The 19606-nt window shown below is 47.3% G+C and overlaps 2 protein-coding genes across 3 annotated transcripts in view; one reads left to right on the forward strand and one right to left on the reverse strand.

Moving 5' to 3' along the window:
* Positions 1-3271: 3271 nt before the first annotated feature.
* LOC131395870 (collagen alpha-1(I) chain-like) lies at positions 3272-4297 on the reverse strand. Its single transcript, XM_058527676.1, has one exon. The coding sequence runs from the start codon at positions 4295-4297 to the stop codon at positions 3272-3274; it is 1026 nt and encodes a 341-aa protein (XP_058383659.1).
* NAP1L4 (nucleosome assembly protein 1 like 4) overlaps positions 3458-19606 on the forward strand; it is a 50489-nt gene continuing 34340 nt past the window's right edge. The window contains exon 1 of one of the 2 annotated variants that reach the window (XM_058526140.1): positions 3458-3513. The gene's annotated coding sequence lies outside the window, so the exon portion shown is untranslated. The remainder of the gene's footprint in view (positions 3514-19606) is intronic. The other variant, XM_058526142.1, reaches the window with a different exon arrangement.

The raw sequence follows: 19606 nt of genomic DNA on the forward strand, positions 1-19606 counted from the left end.
CAAGGACCACACCTTGATTTCAGACATGTACCGTCCAGAACTGTGAGAGAATACATTCTGTTGTTTAAGCTGCCCAGTTGATGGTGCTTTGTTGTGGCAGCCACAGGAAACCAACAGAGACATCCATTCTCGTCCCTTTCTTCTCTTTACCAGAAAAGCACATTTGAGCTGACTTAATGCTTCATTTAAATAAATCCATTCACGGCTATAATGGGACAGAAAATATAGTCACAGTGCAGGCAGACGAGGAATGTTGCCTGATATCACAGTAGACTCCAAGACGACATCCTGTAAGGTTCCGAAGTTAGCCTCCACATGAGTTTCTGCTGGGGAATCCGAGACCCAGTGCCCCAGATCAGAGAAAATGTCAGACCCAGGCGGAGTGCCTGGGATGGCAATGTGGTGTCACTCCGAGCCTGGCGCCCTGCCCCTCACTCCCACTTGCAGGTGAGGACACCGAGTGCAGCCCCTGGAGAGCACTGTGCTCTCGACCCAAAACGTAGCACCCATGCCTCCTGGTTCTGGGATATCAGCTGGAGAACCTCCTCCTCCCGGAGGCCTGCCTGACGCTCTTCCCTGTAGAGGTGGGGACAGGAGGCGGGAGGCAGGGAGAGATGTGCACATAATCAAGGGAACATGCTTCAAGAAAGCCAGCAATGGGTGCCTTGATGGAAATAAAGCAGGGGAGGCGGCCCCAGCCGGGAGGGTGTTCAAGGAAGGCTTCTCAGAGGAGGTGAGCATCCAGCTGGACCCAAATGACAGGCGGGAGCCAACGAAGGAAAATGTGGACAGGGAGGACTTTGATATCATTCACAACTCCCCAAAAGGGGCGTTCTTCCAAATCCATAAGAGCCCCGAAGAGGCAGCCCATGGGTGTGGACAACGCCAGGTGTGCACAGGTGGGCTGTACTGTCCCAGGCCGGGCCTGCTTTTTCCAGGTGGTGGAACCAGGAGTTTGTCCTTCTGACTCCTCAAAGGCAGGCTGGAGCGGCCCTGAGGTGGCTACTCTCGGTCATCCTGAGCACCAGGGCCTGTGGGGGACCAGATGTCACCTGGAGCACCATGCAGGCTGAGCTGCTCATGGGACAGACTTCTGAGAGCCTCAAGGAGCAGCGTCTAGAGGACAGGCCCGGGCTCCAGCTCTAAGACCTCCCTCTTCCCCTTCACGTCCTCAGGCACCCGGTGCCCCCCGCTCACCAGGGCGGTGGGGTAATCAAAACAGCGGACCCCTGCACCAAGCAGACCATTCGTCCCGAGTTGTTCCGACTCTCCCCCAGCCCTGCGAAGCAGCTACTACAAGTGCCCCCGACTTACAGATGGGGAAAGGGAGGCACAGGCTCTTGGCCAGCGCCACCCAGGTAGAACTGGGGAGGGCAGGGATTTGGCCCCAGGTGTCCTACCCAGGAATCTCTGCCCTTCTGCCTCTGCTCTTGGCTGCACAGCCCGCTGGCCATGATGCCAGCCAGGGCACTGCCTTAGTGTGTGTTGTGGGCCGAATGGCGGTCCCCAAGAGGTAGGCTCAACCCTGACTCCTGGTACCTGCGCACTTGACATTGGGAAATAGGGTCTTGGCAGATGTAATCAACTTAAGGTGAGGCCATTAGGGTGGGCCCTAATGCAGTGACTGGAGAGTCCTTATAAGAAGAGGACACATGGAGACACAGAGAGAAGGCCATGTGAAGACGGAGGCCGAGACTGGGGTGATGTGGCCAAAACCCGAAGATGGCCTGGAGCCCCAGAAGCTGGAAGAGGCAGGAAGGATCCTCCCCTGGAGCCTTCAGAGGGAGCACAGCCCTGCTGACACCTTGATTTCTGCCTCTTACCCTCCAGAACCGTGAGAGAATACATTTCTGTTGTGTTTTCTAAGCCCCTTAGTTTGTGTACTTTGCCATGGCAGCCACAAGAAATTAAAACGGCATTCTCAACACCGTTACAAATAGAAAAGTGCCCACCTTCCCACTGACTCACTGAAGTGCCCCCTGGGGAAGGCTGCACCACCACAGCTGTTCCACCTTCATTAGATCTCCCAAGAACCAGGCCCAGCTACCTGCCCACCGGCTGCTTACCCGACCAGCACAGGCCAGCTCCTGTGGGGGTTCTGCCAGCTTGATGCCACCTCCGCCAATCCCCAACGTCTGGGCAAGGCCAGATCCAGTGGCTTCAGTGGATTGGAGACTTTATTAAACAAAAGGAAGAAAGACCTCCAAACTTGAAAATGCTCGGGTTCTCTTCTTTTGCAGTTTATGCTTCCTTCCCTCAGCTCTGCCGCACCCTCCCCAACAGCAAAGCAAGATCACTACAGAAAAGTCAGAAAACCCAAGTAAGGTAAATAGGAATCGCGCACACACACCCTCCCAACAGACGCACCGGCCGACCTCGGCTGTGCCGTCGTGCCTGGGCACCCACCGGCGACCCCGCGGTTTGTAACTGACCCATGTCCTTAACAAGTCCCTCAACCAGGAGCCTCCTGCTGGTTTCAAACTTCCCCCGCCCCCAAATGCCCTAGAACAGGAACAACTTGCTAAAAATTAAACACTGTTTCAAAAACAACCACACCCAAAGAAAGTTTCTGAAAAAATGGGCAAAAATAATGAGACACCCCCCACTGCCCAACCGCGGGTAGACACGGAAATGAAGAGCTCCAGAGTCCAGGCCTGGGGGCACGGTTTTCAACCCAGTCATCGTATTCAAGTCTTCTCTAGGTCCGTGCTTTTCTACCAACTGTGATGTGGCGGCCGGGCCTGCACCCTCGCCCAGATCCAGGCTGCACCGCGGCCCGGTGGAGGGCTCTTCCTCCTGCCCGGTGGGGTCTGCCCAGCTGGGGCCAGGCTGAGACGCCCAAGGGCGCGGGCCTGGGCGCTGCCAGGGGGAGCCCTTGTGTGCACGGGACGGGGTGGGCGAGAACCAGTGGGGTCCCACGTGCGAAGCCCTGGAGACAGGAAGAGCCCGGGGATCTGAGGCGGGGAAGAGGCCTGGGCGCTGGAGTGGCGGAGGTCGGCGAGGTCAGCGCGCGTGACCAGGCGTGGGGAATAGGGGGAGATGGAACAGGCCGGCGCGGGAGGCTGGGGGGCCGGGGACGGTGCCCATTCCTACGCGGACTGGGAGGTGGGTCACGGGGAAGGGGCCACCCGGATGCGGGGTGGGCGGCGGGCTGCGCCCAAGCCGAGGGCTGGGGGGCTGCGGCAAGCGCCCTCCACGTGGCCAGCGCGCCCCCGCCCCTTAAGGAGGCAGACGGAGGGCGGGCGCGCGCCGCCGCAGACGACACACTCCCCTATTTGCATACGGCCCGCGGGTCTGAGCGCGGCGCCCCTCGGCGGCCCCTGATTGGTCGTCGCGGCGGCGCCCAAGCACAGCTGACTTGCGCCAAGCCCGCCCAGTCGCAGCCCGCCTTGCTCGCAGTGGGCGGGGCCTGGGGGCTCGGCCAATGGGAGGCGGTGTTGTTGGCGGCCACGGCGGCGCAGTCCCCGGACCGAGCGCAGCCACCGCCGCCGCCACTGCCGCAGGAGGCGTGAGGTGAGGACGCGCGGCGCTCAGCCGGGTAACGGCGCGCGGGGGCCTGCGGGGCGGGGGCTGCGGCCGGGGCGGCGGGGCCGGGGCGGCGGGAGGAGCCGGCGCCCTCGCGGAGGCCGCGGCGGCAGGGCGGGGCCCGCGCGGAGCCCGGAGCGGCGGCGGGCTCGCGAGGAGGCCGGGCTGCGGCGGCGGGCAGCGGCAGGTGTCCGTCCCCGCCCCGCCCGGCGGCCTGAAGGTCAGGAGGCGCTTTGTTCGCGCGCGGCCCGCCAGGCCCGGAAGGTGACGGGGCCGTGAGCCGGAGGGGGCCGCCCGGGGCCTTTGTGTCCGGAGCCGGTCTTCCCGGGCGGGAGCGTGACCGCGGGCGGCCGAGCGCCCCGGGACCCGGCGGACCGGTGTCCCGGGCGGGGCCGTCAGAGCTGCTCGCCCACTCGCCCTCGCCTTCGGGAGAGAGAACTAGAGCCTGCAGAGGAGGAGCCTGATAAGCGTGCGCGGGACGGCAGGCCCCGCGCGCCCCTGGCGCTCGGAGAGGGGCGCCGCGGTCACTGCCTTCCTCGCCGGGCCGCCGTCTCCCTGCCCCTCCGTCCGGCGTGCCCCCTGTTCGTGGTCGCGATGAGACTCCCCGTGCGCGGGCTCCCCGGTGTGGGCCCTTAGACCCCAGGGGCGCGGTTGGGGGCGCGGGGCTGTCTTCGCGCTCTCGGGAGCTCTGGGGGCGCGTGCGTGCGGGCCTCGGCTCCCGTGCCCGCTCTGCTCTCCTTTCTCTGGGAATCCCGGCTCCGTCTGTCCGCATGGAGGCAGACGGTGTAGACGGAGGCCTGGGACGGCTCTTGTGCGGGGATGTGGGGTGTGTCCCGTTAGTCGTCGGGGCTGGAGGCTCGAAGTCTCCGTAAGTTACCGCGCTTCTGCAGTAATACTGTACCTCCCCATGACTAAGGGTGCCGCTGCACACCGGGGACGCCTCTGAGCTCTTTGCAGGGGTTAACCCATCTCATGATAAGCTGATAGCTTGTGAGATAGAGACTGTTGTTTTCCCAGTTAACTGCTCCTCAGGAAACTTAAGGCCCTGGGAGGTTCAGTTGAGTGGCTTGTCCAAGGTGACAGAGCTTGGGTGAAAATGCAGGCAGTTCTGAGTTTGCCCAGCTTTCCTGCTTCTGTAGAGGGAATGGAAGAAGTTTGAGTGAGGAATTATGTTTTCATGATTCCCCTGAGACGAACCGAAGTCTAGTTGATGAGAATTGGAACAGGTTGATCGTTTCCAGCTCAAAATTCTGTGATTGTACAGAAGGCTAGATGCTTCCCATAGTAAAACCTGGGAATTATTTCAGACTGCGACTAGCAGTTGCTGGTGGAATAAATAACCTGGCAGTGTAAAATGAACTTCAGAGAAAGGAAGGTGGGGATAGAATAGGGATATATTCCAGAGAGTAAACGTGTGACTAAAGAGGGAGATGGTTTAAAAATCAGAGGTATCTAGTAGTGCTTCGCTTACTAAGGTGAAATTGGAGGAAAAAGAAACCCCAGAAAACGAATTTTCTCAATTTGTTAGCTGCTTTTTTAACTTCTTTGGGGATAAGGACATTTTTGTGTTTCATATTTTGAGGGTAAATGATCCTATTTCTTCTGAGATGTTAAAGGATCAATTCAAGACAAGACCTTTTTGGTCAATAAAAATATTATTGGAAAACTTAATTTCTTACAAAATTATAGTGACAAAAGGGATTCATTTTATAGATAAAATAGGTTTAAGAATTGTAACCTTCCCCAGTTTACTAAGGGACGTTTTCACTAGAATTTTAAGGCCTGTTCTCATGGTATGATAAAAATAATTATTCTCAAAATAATTATTTTTAATTATATAAAATAGTAATTATCTCAACACTATAGTGCTGTCTTATTGTTGTTTTTTTTAAATTTTTTTTTTTGTGAGGAAGACTAGCCCTGAGCTGATATCTGATGCCAGTCCTTCTCTTTTTTTGCTGAGGAAGACTGGCCCTGGGCTAACGTCCATGCCCGTCTTCCTCTACTTTATATGGGATGCCGCCACAGCATGGCTTGATAAGTGGTACATCAGTCTGTGCCCAGGATCCGAACCTGCGAACCCCGGGCCACTGAAGTGGAGCTCGAGCACTTAACCGCTAGGCCACCGGGCCAGCGCCAGTGCTGTCTTAAATACCTGTCATTACACGTACACTTACAGTCTTTTTGTTTCCTGGTTGACCAATGTTACTGATTGAGAATGTCTGCAGCTATCTGTGCCTCTCTATCATAAAATAATGTCTGATCACTTTTGTGAATTTTGTGTTATTTTTCAAAACAGAGACAGAATAGTGATTGGAGAAATTGATTGAATTCTTTGCAAAGCTGATTTTGTCATTTTTGATTTGATAATCTCAGTAAGCTGAATTCTGAAAAGGGTACATATGTTTTAGGATTGTTGTCCTCCAAAAATGTACAGGCATTGCAGTTTTGTGAATTTACTATTTAGATTATCAGAGTCTTCTGTGGTATTTTGAGTTTTGAGATTTTTATCTGTATGGGGCGGTTCATAATTTTATGAAGTACTTAGAGTTGGGATGTGTTCATCAACACATGACAGTCTGAATTTGTACTTGAATCTTTAAAAATTAAAATATTTCTGTTAACCTTTCAGGGTTTTTAGCAGCCTCTTTTTTTTTTAATTTTGTTTATTTATTTCCCCACCAAAGCCCCAGTAGATAGTTGTATGTCATAGCTGCACATCCTTCTAGTTGCTGTATGTGGGACACGGCCTCAGCATGGCCGGAGAAGCGGTTCCTCAGTGCGCACCCGGAATCCGAACCCGGGCCGCCAGCAGCAGAGCGAGCGCACTTAACCACTAAGCCATGGGGCTGGCCCGAGGAGCCTCTTGATATTGAGAGCATATTAATTCCCTGTATCTGCAGTTCTCTGACCAGCTGGGGTTGGGATTGAAATCTTTTCCATTTTTCTTCTTTTGAACAGTGGATAGTCTTTTAGCATCAGGAGGAGGTGACCTTAAACCTAACTCTGTAAATGGCATAATAAGTTAGGAATTACTTATTTTTATTTATTTTTTTTTGTGAGGAAGATCAGCCCTGAGCTAACATTCGTGCTAATCCTCCTCTTTTTGCTGAGGAAGACTGGCTCTGAGCTAACATCTATTGCCAATCCTCCTCCTTTTTTTCCCCAAAGCCCCAGTAGATAGTTGTATGTCATAGTTGCACATCCTTCTAGTTGCTGTATGTGGGACGTGGCCTCAGCATGGCCGGAGAAGTGGTGCGTCGGTGTGCGCCCGGGATCCGAACCTGGGCCGCCAGTAGCAGAGCGCGCGCACTTAACCACTAAGCCACGGGGCCGGCCCAAGAATTACTTATTTTTAGAGTTGCTTTCCTTCCTTTCCATTCCTTGTCCGCAGTTGTAAAATGGTTTAAGACTGTTCTGATAAGCTCACGTTGTACTTTGAAAAATTTTGCCAGAGAACCTAAATTTTTTTGCTTGGGAAGAATAATATCTGTGGGCAGGGGGGTGATTTAAATTCCCAAAGAACCATCAACTGTATGAAATAGACAGGCCAAGCCCGGTACTGCCTGGAACCAGTACTCCCAGTGATGTTTCAACTTGAATGATCAGGCAGCAGTGAGGGCCGTGTTGAACGTTTGGTCTGGGATTGCTGTCTGATTTGGTCTGAAAGGGAACCGTGTTTAGGCATCCGAAGTAACAGGCTGATAGTACCCATTTTGACTCTTCTGCCACTGGGAGGACTGTAGAAAGAGGAAATAGCTGGTGCAGAATTGTTGCTGGAACTTGCTCTTGCCCGGCCTTAGCTGACTTGGCATGGTATCTCCTAGTTGAGCACATACTTGCCTCCCCAAACTGCGGTTGTGAGATTGGCCCTGGAGCACGGAGTAACTGGGAAATAGGTAGTGAAGGATTTTGTGTTTGGTAGGAAATTGTCAAGAACTGGTTTGTGATGATGTAGGTTTGTTTTCACTTGACAGCTGCTGGTTTTCTGCTCTGCCCTCCCTGGAGAAGGCAGGGCAGCTCTACTGAGTTTGCCATTGAATTTTAAATTTCATGAGTATTACAGCAACTAGAATGATGTGCAGCTATGACATACAACTATCCACTGGGGCTTTGGGGGAGAAAAAAAAATAAATAAATTTCATGAGTATTTAGTAACAGGAGAGGTGGTGTATTTTTATAGCAAGAAAACTACAAAAGACCCCTTTGTGACCTTTACCTGTTGATCTTGACCACTCATTGTGTAGCCTTACACTTCCTCTTACAAGTGTAAGTTTACTGTCAGCTGTTGTAACGAAATGTGCTTCCATTCTAGGTCTGTGGGCCTTTATTTTTTTTTTTAAGTGTACTGTGCGTTTTATTATTATCCAAAAAATCCCATTCAAAAACAAGATGAGATGATTTGTGCTCAGTAGTTTTGTAGGAGAGAGATTAAGTGTACACTTTATTTATTTATTTATTTATTTATTTATTTATTTATTTATTTATTTATTTTTAAGATTTTATTTATTCATTTTTTCCCCCCAAAGCCCCAGTAGATAGTTGTATGTCATAGGTTCACATCCTTCTAGTTGCTGTACGTGGGACCCGGCCTCGCGTTGGACGGAGAAGTGGTGCCCTGGGGTGTGCCCGGGATCCGAACCCGGGCCGCCAGCATCAGAGCGCGTGCACTTAACCGCCAAGCCACGGAGCCGGCCCGAAGTGTACACTTTAAATATTTATGTGCAGCAGTTATAAGCGTGCAGTTTTAATGTTATTTATTTATTTTTCCCCCCAAAGCCCCAGTAGATAGGTGTATGTCATATCTGCGCATCCCTCTAGTTGCTGCATGTGGGACGCGGCCTCAGCGTGGCTGGAGAAGCGGTGCGTCGGTGCGTGCCCAGGATCCGAACCCAGGCCGCCAGCAGCAGAGCGCGCGCACTTAACCGCTAAGCCGTGGGGCCGGCCCTAAGCGTGCAGTTTTAAGTGTTATAATTTGAAACATTTCTTGTTTACCCAGTTATCGCAAAGTAGCTTTCAATGCTCTGCATCTCATCATTCATTTGTGAGCAACATCTATGGGCCAGGAACAGTTCTAGGTACTGGGATTGCACTGAACAGAGGAGACAAAAGGCCTTGGCCTCATTTGTTTCCACAGTGGGAGACAGACAGACAAGGTAGGTGGTGGTGGATGCTTTTGAGAAGAGATTTAGAGAGAGAGAATAGGGACTTGAGTAGTCTCGATGTGAAATAGGGGGAGAGGGAAAAGCCTTTCTGACAAGGTGACAAGATCTTTAAATACTGGATTAAGAAAACGTTCAAATGTTTGCCTTATCCAGTCACGTACTAATGAATTGCAGAGAAAAGAGAGTGGAAGAGGAAATTGGAGCTATAGCAATGAAGAACTGATGTGTCGTGAGTAAAAATAGAATGTTTTGGTTAAGGAAAGGAAGTAGTTTCTTTACTTTTTTCCTGAAAACTGAAGGCTTGGTCTCTAGTGAGTTTCTGAAGAGATGGTCCCATTGTTATCTGGTGGCATTTAGATCTTGTAAGCAGGCATGACTTCCTGTGTGTCTTCAGAAACTACTTGGGAGAGGCTGAGGTGTTCGTGGGGTCCCTGACACCATGCTGTATACAGGCAACACACAAGTAGACTGTCACCAACAGCAGTGAACGAATGAATGCAGCAGAGGTTGCTTGGCCACTGTCTCCTGCCAAGTCCTGTGCTGGGCCCAGGGATTGCTGCATTGAGTGAGTCGACAGGTCCCTGCCCAGTGGAACTTGTTCTTCAGTGGGAAGACAAACGTGTTGTTTATTCACCTTTTTTTTTAAAAACATGATAATAAAAAGTTTCAACATGTACAAAAGTAATGATCTCCTATACCTAACACCTAGCTGCAGTAATTAACTATTTGCCAATCTGAGTTCATCTGTACACATATAATATATATGTGATTTTTTGAATCAATTTTTTGATAAATGCCAAAAGAAAAAGGAAGTGCATGTACATTAGATTATCAGTCATTACGTATGATTGAAATCAGTTTGAAGATAGTTTCAAGACTACCTGTATGAGTTTAGGACCTGGAGACCTCTTTTTCTCTTTTTTAATTGCTAAGAGATTACAAGTGTAAATGAAAGGTGTATTGGTTAACAAGAATATCTTTTATTAGTTCAGAAACTTGCATCCGTTATTTTGTTGTTTACTTTAGGTATGTTTTCCCTTACTTGCCGGCATATTGAATCCAACACAATTACCTTCTAATACTAAGGAATGCAGTGATAGACTGGATAAAGAATCTGCTGATCAGGGCAATATAAATTAGATCTGGACTGTCCTAAGGCTTCATTATATCGGCCAGATTTTGTGAGTGGAAATGTTGGGATGTCCTATGGGGGTATCCTGATTCCTTCTTATAATAGATGAATGGATGGTTTTTTTGTTCCTTTTGATGTGATCCTAAGCCAAAACACGATCCAGTACTCCTGCAGGAATTTGGATATAGATCCCAGGACTGATCAGACTCCATCTTAGGTTGATAAGGTGGGATCGCCGTCCCTCAGACTTGATGTGAACCAAGTGATTGTGCTATAGGGTTCATTTAACTACCCCCTAATTTAATAAGGATTATAGACGATAATGAAATTCTGAAGTCTTAGAGAACATATTGATTTCATTTAAGTTAATTTTAATCACTCAGTTATCCTGTGGGTCTTTGACTTAAGACAGATGATAAATCCATAAAAATTTTGGTTGTGTGAAGGGTGACTATATTCCCCAGCTTATACCTTCTTTGCCTCTCAAAAGTGGCCTGATTTGAAATTATATGATTACTCTAGCTATAGATCAAGTTTTCAGTTAAAAATTAGGAATTTCAGGCGGGCCCCGTGGCTTGGCGGTTAAGTGCGCACGCTCCGCTGCTGGCGGCCCGGGTTCGGATCCGGGGCACGCACCGACGCACCGTTTCTCTGGCCATGCTGAGGCTGCGTCCCACATACAGCAACTAGAAGGATGTGCAACTATGATGTACAACTATCTACTGGGGCTTTGGGGGAAAAAAAAAATAAAATTTAAAAAAAAAAATTAGGAATTTAAAGTTATATTGGATAATTTGCTACAAAAATGAAAAAATTTTTCCCCATGAGAACAATTTTTTTGTTTGGAGTAAAAATGATTTATAAATAGGATTGTGAGGTATCTTATATAAATAAAAGCAAAACACTCATTTGTATAATCATGGAAATTTGCATGCCAATTCAAATTTAGAATTGTAGACTCAGTTAAAGTTTTTGACCCTGGAAAGGAACCTGAACTGCTGCATACTTTTGAAATTTTAGAATATTCTTTTGCCTGGCATCCCTTTCATATTTAAACTTGATTGCCTTTTAGAAGTAGAAGAACCTTCTGGTGAGGCTTGGGACTGTGGTTTCATTAAATTCAGCATACCAACTTTTAAAACAAATGGATGGTTATATTTCTCAAACCTGCAAATTTGGTAGTTCTTGTAACTTTCTATTTTAACTATAGTAGGGATTGCTAAACGAAAGCAAATAATTTATGTGATGAAACTTGACTAATTGAACCCTAGCTTGTTTATAATGTGTCACACCCTACATTATTTTCCCTTAGATAAAGGGAGCAATGTTTAAGGTAACTCTGTTGGTTTCATATCAAGCAATAGATAGAAGGATCTGTAAGCGTATTACAGTTACAAAAGCAGAAAGAGACCTGGAGTGGGTCATATACTAGATGCTTTATGTGTGTAATTCTGTCTTCACAGCAGCCTCTCAGATAGGTACTTTCTAGTTTATGGATGTTAAAACCAAGGTTACACAGCTAGGAAATCATAGGGTAGGATTCAAACCCAGATCAGAACCAGATTATTTATCGTGTGTCTGCTTTGTTCTGGACGTTGAGTTCTGGGTGGGTGGTGGTGGTTTAATCTTCAAGATTATTTTTTTCCCCGTTGTTTAAGCTCATTGTTTTGTTTGTTTTTCTCTTTCTATTCTTGATTTAGCACCTTTTTTTTTGAGAATGTCTTGTCGGGTTTAACTTAACTTCTTTGTCATCATGTCATCAAAAATAGTATTAAATAGGATTTGCCTTCCCATAGATGAAAATTAAATGGATCGTTGTTATCAATGCAGTCTATTAGGTTGGAGTGGTGTCATTCCTTGGGGAGGTGAACTTCTTTGGCCTGTGTCCTGCAATAGGGTGTTTATTCATTCAACAGGTATTTATTGTCCCAAATGCTGTTTTGGGCCCTGGGACTACACAGTGAACAAGATAGAAGGCGTATTTTCTGACTCTGTTTCTAGACAGTGGATTTCTTGGGAATGGCGCTGAGCTGCAGGAATCCTGACCCTGACTGAGCCATTGATTGTCATTTGTTCCAACAATAGCAGCAGTAGTCTTGAATTGAGCAGATGGAAGTGGCAGCAGGAGGTGAAGTGGTTGGTGATGGTAGGGAAAGGCAGGAAGGTCTGGATTTGAAGTGTGAAAGGATTTCAATCTAAAATGGAACCAAAGGATATGAAGTGGAGAATCTCACGCATGCACCCTCAGGAAAATGAAACTTAAAGACTGTGTGACTGATTTCCTATAAATGCTTGATTTACAGAAGGTTGAAACTTATCCTCTCACCAATGAGCATCTGCCAAGAATCTCTCCCCATCTTCGAGCCAGTGAACTTGCTGCATGGCCCCTAACTGCATTTTTCCCCCTTTGCTCTCTGCCCATAAAGGCCACCTGCCCTAAACCTTCAGTGGATTTGCCTCTACCTTGCTGCAGTTCATGTGTCTTGAATTACAATTCTTCTGCTATTCTCGAATAAACTTGATTTCTGGTAACTCGAAATCGCCTCAGTTTACCTCCTTTTCAGTTAACATTATGTGGTGTCAGAAGTGGGATCCAAAGGAGACAACCACCAAGGAATGACAGACAACCCTTGGAATCAAGCACGGTCTCCACACTTGAGCCCTTTGCACTCTTCACCTCCAAAGGTTGCCATAACTTTCAGTTTGGTAAGTCTCCTCTCAGATCTCAAGCTCCCTCCTTTTGGTCGAGCTCTCTGACTTTATTCGGGATCTGGACGGGGACAGATTGTTCTTCTGGTGAGTATTCTTTTGCTCTGAATCTGATAATGGGATCCCAGTCATCTAAGTATTCTAAGGGTGGCCCCTCTTCAGGAACCCCAGCCAGTTTTCTGTTTAAAAATTACAGTCCTTCCTCATGCACATTTTTGACTAAATGGACCAGTCTTACTAAGGATAACTTAGAATTCCAAGGGCCATTATGGGGAACCTTTTCATCTCCCCAAATTTGTTTTTCTTTGAACTAAGTTGGAAGACTACGGCTACAAAATTAAACAATCCAAATGGGGCAGTTATTTTAATTGGTATCTGGAGGTTTCTAAATGTGTTTAGGATTCTTAAATTGCCTCCTTACAAGATAGTGTTTCCTAATTGACTGAAGCAAATAAACAGCTAAAGATGAATAAAAAAATGTCAGAGACCTCTTCCTTGGTGTTAGTCGAGGTCCGTCCTGCCCACACTGTTCCACTTCCTCTGTACTGCCTCTTTATCCCTCCTCTCCATCTGAACTTCTTTCCTGTCACTGAAACCTCACCAACTGAACCCATTAAAACCTTCGCTTTCAAAATTAGACCTTTTGAGGATCCTGCTAAACCACCCCAAATTTCCTACCCAGTGGACAAAAGCCGAGCTTTGGGCTATAATTAAGGACTTTCCCAAAGTAACTGAAGATCCCCATAGACTTGCCGAGGAATTCAATATTGTAACCCAGACTTACCAGCTTGGTCTCTCTGATCTCTATCGGTCAGTCCACATGTTTGTTGGAGAAGGTCAAGCCCAGAACTAGTTTAAAACTGCCTTCTGTGAAAACCCCAGACAACCTGTAGGGTTTAAACTACACCAACCATCAGCTGTTTTATATGACCAAGCTTGCGGCACAGCCAAAATGCTATGTGAAGCCATCCCTAGAGCTTTCCCCGAGCCCGGCGCCTGCAATAAGATTCAGGCACTCACTCAAAAGCCTGTGGAATCTGTCCATGGCTATTACAGTAGACTCCAGTTGTTGTCACGGAAAATTCTGGGCTTCTAATAGATATTGCATCCACCCAGGTGGCTTTTATTTCCGTGTTTGTAAATGGCCTAAACAAAGAATTACCTTTGTTAGTCAAAAGAACCCGGATAGAGGGGCCGGCCCCGTGGCCTAGTGGTTAAGTACGTGCGCTCCGCTTCGGAGGCCCAGGTTTGCAGGTTTTCATCCTGGGCACGGACCTGCACCACTCGTCAGCCGTGCTGTAGCAGCGACCCACATATAAGATAGGGGAAGATTGGCACAGATCTTAGCTCAGGGCGAATCTTTCTCAGCAAAAAAAAAAAAAGAAGAACCCATATAGAATGGGAGACAGTGTCCACCTTGACCTTGTCAGTCTGGCCAGTCAGTTAGCTCCAGAAGAAGATATCAGAAGAAAGACAGCTGAGATTTTGAACCTCCAGCACAAACAGATATAGACTCCAAAGCAGATCTGTCCTACAGGAGCATGTCATTACTGCAGAAAATCTGACCGCTGGAAGAAGAATCGCTGTAATTGAAATCCAAACAGTTGCAGCTCTCCAAGAACCACCTGCCAAACTCACCCCTGTGTTGGGACTGTAGGGGCATACAGGGACTGTTCCCCATCCTGCCATTAAATAGGCTGGAGGAGACTACTCTCCAGATCCAGGGCAAATTCCTTACAGTGTTAATTGACACGGGGCTACCATGTCAGTGCTCAACCCCACTGCACTTAAATGGTCTGTTCCTTGGGGTAATGCTTGTGTTCAAGTAGTGCGGGTCTCAAACCACAAGGTGTCCCTATTTCTCGGCCCGTATCTTTTTGTCTGGGACCTTTGCAAGACAGACACCCATTTCTCCTCAGCAGTTCGGCTCTCCTATGTTTATTAGGATGGGATTTCCTGGAGAAACATGTTGCCATTTTTTCCTCTCAAAAGGGGGGAATATCCCTTGAGTTCAAATCCAGCACTCGGGATAAGTCAACCTCCTTCACCTTTATTGCACTCTACAAACCAAAGAACACCAAACTTTGGACTCATCCACCGTGTTAAACCAGGTACCCTCCCCCCCCCACTCTTTGGGCAAAATCCTCAACAGACATAGGTAGAATTCATAGTGCCCCTCCCATTAAAATCTGGATTGACTCCTCAAAACCTCTCCCAAGAATAAGCCAATGCCCTATAAACAAAGAAGCCTTATAGGATATAAGGCCAATCATAGGAGATTATAAGGCCATTGGACTCGTTATCCCTTGTAATCCCCCTAAAAAAAAAAAATCAATGGTCGAAGGTGGAGGTTTGTCCAGGACCTTAGGGCAACAAACACCGTTGTAATTCTTCGCTGCCCTGTCATCCCTAATCCCCACATGCTGTTGGCATCCATCCCTATTGGAAGCAGCTTTTTCACTGTGGTTGACTTTGCAGTGCATATTTTAGTATTCCTGTTGATAGAGATTGTCAGTATCTCTTTGCCTTTACCTGGGAAGGATAGCAATACACCTGCACAGTCATGCCCCTGGGCTTTACTGAGAATCCTTCTCACAAAATTTAAAGGCTGACTTAAATGATGTAGAATTCTTTGGAGGCTTCACATTACTACAATATGTAGATGATTTGCTTACCCTCCCTCAACTCCTCACAAAAAGACATTGTTCACCTGTTTAAAATCTTAGGCATTAAGGGACATGAGGTTTTGGAGGAAGAGTCGCAATTTGTCTAAACTCAGATTCATTATTTAAGGCATTTAATTGCATAACAGGGACTATGTCTAGATCCCAGTAGACTTCAAGGCATTTTAAGCTTTCCAAACTCCAAAACCAAATGTCAGTTATGGAGTTTTCTTGGGCCAGCTGGTTATTGTCATAGTTGGCTTCTGGACTTATTAATGGCTCAGCCCCTTTATACCTTACTGAAGAACACCAAACCTGACCCTGTTGCTTGGGATGACCAAAATAACTTTTTTTTTTTTAATTTTTATAATTTTATTTATTTATTTTTTCCCCCAAAGCCCCAGCAGATAGTTGTAGGTCATAGCTGCACATCCTTCTAGTTGCTGTATGTGGGATGCGGCCTCAGCATGGCCGGAGAAGCGGTGTGTCGGTGCGCGCCCGGGATCGAACCCGGGCCGCCAGTAGCGGTGCGCGCACTTAACCGCTAAGCCACGGGGCCGGCCCTGACGAAAATAACTTGACCTCTAAGCCCTTGAAGGAAAGTTTAATAAATCCACCTACCCTTGTGCACTTAAATGATCAGCTACCCTTTTTCCTTTATGTGTATGAGAAGGGAGGGAATGCCTTTGGAGTACTTACCCAAAAACATGGAGGCTATCACCAGCCCCTAGGTTACTACAGCCGACAAATCCAGTGGCCCGATGATACCCCCCCATGCCCTAGAGCCATACCTGCTACTGCTCTTTTAGTAAAGACTGCAGAAGAGATAGTCAGGGGATCCTCCTTGACCATCTTTATACCTCACGCTGTCGAGACTCCCTTGAATTCATTCACTTCAGCAAGCCATCTTACCTCCTAAGAAATCCTCTTACTGACTGCCTCTCGTGTCACTCTTGTTCACTGTAACAGTCTCAACTCTGCTACCCTTTTTCCCTCCTCCATTGATGAAATTCCCCGTAACTGCCTTTGATGGATCACCTGTTGACCCCTCATGACGACTTACAAGAAACCCCCTTGATGAACACTGATCTTTCCTGGTTTACTGATGGCTCTTACTAAAAAATGAAAATGGTAAATTTTGTGCTGGATATGTGATATCAACTCCTTTCAAGGTTTTAAGACTGCATCCTTACCTTTGGCTGCTTCAGATCAACAACCTGAATTACATGCCCTCACTTGAGCGTGAATTTTAGTTGAAGGCAAGACAGCAAACATCTATACTGATAGCCGATATGCCTTTGGAGTGGCCCATGACTTTGGAATGTTATGGAAACAGTGAGGTTTCCTCACTTCCAGTGGAGATAAAATTAAGAATGAACCTTATGTACAAAATCTCTTGGATGCCATACTACTGCCAGGGGCTCTAGCTATCCTTCGCATCCCTGGGCATTGCAAGTCTGACTCACTGGAAGCCAGAGGAAATCATCTTGGTGATACCTCTGGAAAAACGCTGTCCTTATGAGATTCGTAGACCTCTGTCATGGTCCAAAAGACTACTCTCCCTGGCAAGGACCTAAGGCAACTAACCAGGAAAGTGCAACAGCTGGCCCCTGAAGGAGAAAAGCAGAATTGGAAATCTAAAGGCTGTTGGTACAAAGAAGAAAAGGGACCCTGGTTTGGACCCATTAATAAGCCCCTCCTGCCAGGAAAATCTAAAAATCTTCCCTTACTGACCACGGTACGTGAATTGATTCATGTACATGAATTAAACCATTGGTCCACTGAGAAAATGTTAACATCTGTGAATCAGTATTGGTGGGGAAACATCGACATGGCCACAAAAAGTGCTTTTCTTGCTTGTTCCACCTGACTGTCCTGAATTCAATGCAGGGAAACCTCTTTGCACCACCCCAGGACATTTTTATTTACCCAGTGGACCATTTGAGGCCTGGCAGGTGGATTTCATACAGTTGCCCCCATCTTGTGGATGTAAATATGTTCTAGTAATGGTTTGCATATTTTCACTTTGGACTGGAGCATGTCCACGTAGAAAGGCAGGTGCCTCTTCCGTAGCTAACATTCTTTTAGAAAAGATTGTTCCCACTTGGGGAACCTGCCTGGAACTCCATAGTGACTGACTTCACTGGACAGGTACCTGGACAAGTTTGTCCTGTCTGGCCAGTTCTGCAGCATTTCCAGCATGTTTATTCTCGGTCTCCAGGACTGGTCCAGTGTGCAAGTGGAATTATAAAGATCCAGTTGGGTAAATTAGTTGAAACCCTCCAGATACCTTGGCCAAAAGTACTGTCACTGGTTTTCCTAAATCTTAGGTCTACTCCATTCGGGATTCATAAACTTTCACCGTTTGAAATAATCACAGGATGGTCATTGCGTTTAGCCCGTGCTTCCTTTGACCCACAGCTAGTAAAAGGGCACATAATTCAGTTCTGCAAGGGTCTAATTAAATCCATTGGGAGTGATCAAGCTGTGGTAGGACGGTCTTTCCACAGCGTGCTCCCGGGAGGTAAAGACGTCAAACATCACACTTTACAGCCTGGAGACTTCACCTACTGGAATAGACGTCTCCATGGAGACTCCCTCCTGCCTCTGGTTGGAAGGGCCTCTACCTGGTGTTACTGACTAACCCCTGTGCTGCCAAGCTCCAAGAGGCAGACTGCTGGATTCATGTGTCCTGTCTAAAAAAGGCCCCAAAACCTGAGTGGACCTGTACCCCAACTGGTGACTAAAAGCTAAAAATTGCCAAGGACTGAAGCAGACGACATCAGAAGTGGACAGCTTTCTTGAAATATCTGCACCAGGCCTTAGCCCCATTCTGTATTGCTCAACCGAGTCATGCTGCCTAAGGCTGTGATTGTCCTTTCTCTGGCCTTGCTGCCCTCTAGTTTGACTGTAATGTACCTCTTTGTTCCCACCTTACAAAAACTCTTGCTGATTATTGGATTTGCGCAGAGTTAATAACACTCGTGATGAACCTGAACTGGTGGCCTGGCTCTTATCCTTAGAAGGATGGTGAAGTCTGTCTGGCAGAGATGTAGGATTTTCCTCTGTTACCTTTGAAGCCGTACATGTTCTTCGGTAAATTGGCACCAGACATTACAGCATTCCATTGGGTGCCCCTCAGCCGTAAAGGAATACACCCAAGTCCAGACTACCCAAAACTTTTCTCTGTGTTTCAGAACATTAACGGGACTGGCAAAACTCTAGGTTACCTCTGGCTAAACACTTGTAACTATAAAATTGTCTATAATTCAGATGATCGTGAGTTCATTCACCACTGGGGTCTAGGAGACTGTAACGTCTCCTCCATTAATGTATCTCTCTGGTGTGGTAATGAAAATTATAACATCAGTGGTACCTCATGGGGAATTGATCAAAAATTCGGTGAATGGTGGGAGCTTAATTCAACCTCCCTTCTCCCTGGAAAGTCCTCAGACCGTCATCAGAACCTCACCCACAACTATCAGACTCACCTAATACTCCAAATATATCAAAATTTGAGATGTTCCTATAACCATTCCCACCGCACTAACAATGCCACTTAACATGTTGTGTGTAAATGACTGTGTTTTTGATCATGAGATCTCCTCTTTTATTCCAGGAAAAAAAATCAGGGCCAGAGGGCCTACTTACGCCCTCTCTTTAGAAAACACTGGTTATTTCTTTGTATGTGGAAGAAGCTTATATTCCACACTGCCCCTTAAATGGAAAGGACGCCGTAGAGTTGTCGCTCTCACTCCTGATGCCGAAGTCAGGAAGACCTTTCCTTGCACTGCCCACGTGCCCAATTTGGGTTCTTTCTCCTCCCGACTTATAAGAGCACATTGTAGTTGAGATGGGTACAATTTTGGGTGGGTGCCCACAAATACTGCCATAGTAGATAGAAAGGGATTTGGGTGTTCCTTTGCTTGAGTCTTTTTCCCTTGGGATGGAGTAGCAGAACTTGAAAAGGCAGTTTGGAATCTCTCCATAGTCATGGCTACTACCTTTAATGTTTCTGTTAGAGCTTTTGAATATCAACAAACCAAATAGCCTAGGAAGTAGTTTTACAAAACCGTAGTGCCCTGAACCTCCTCACTGCACAGCAGGGAGGAACCTGTGCCCTGCTTGGGGAAGAATGCTGTTTTTATGTTAAATCGGGGAAGAGAACGCAATAACTAAGAATAATGAAAGATAGTATCAAACTTAACTGAAATAGTCAAGCCCCAGGGACCCAGGATGTTTTCATCCTATTAAATATAGGTAGCTGGGGAAACTGGTTGAGAAGTTTATTCCAGTCATTAGCTATAATTGGACTTAGGGCCCTGGGTATAATCCTCCTAATTAAATTTCTACTGTCTTGTATTAGCAGGCAAATCCCTTTCTCCCAGATGTATGTACACAGTAAGGTTCTT

This window comes from Diceros bicornis, chromosome 31 (genome assembly GCF_020826845.1).
Source record: "Diceros bicornis minor isolate mBicDic1 chromosome 31, mDicBic1.mat.cur, whole genome shotgun sequence".
Lineage (NCBI taxonomy): Eukaryota > Metazoa > Chordata > Mammalia > Perissodactyla > Rhinocerotidae > Diceros > Diceros bicornis.

Excerpts from the sequence above, each read along its gene's own strand:
- LOC131395870 (XM_058527676.1), bottom strand. The coding sequence starts at position 4,297 with ATGCGGACAGACGGAGCCGGGATTCCCAGAGAAAGGAGAGCAGAGCGG.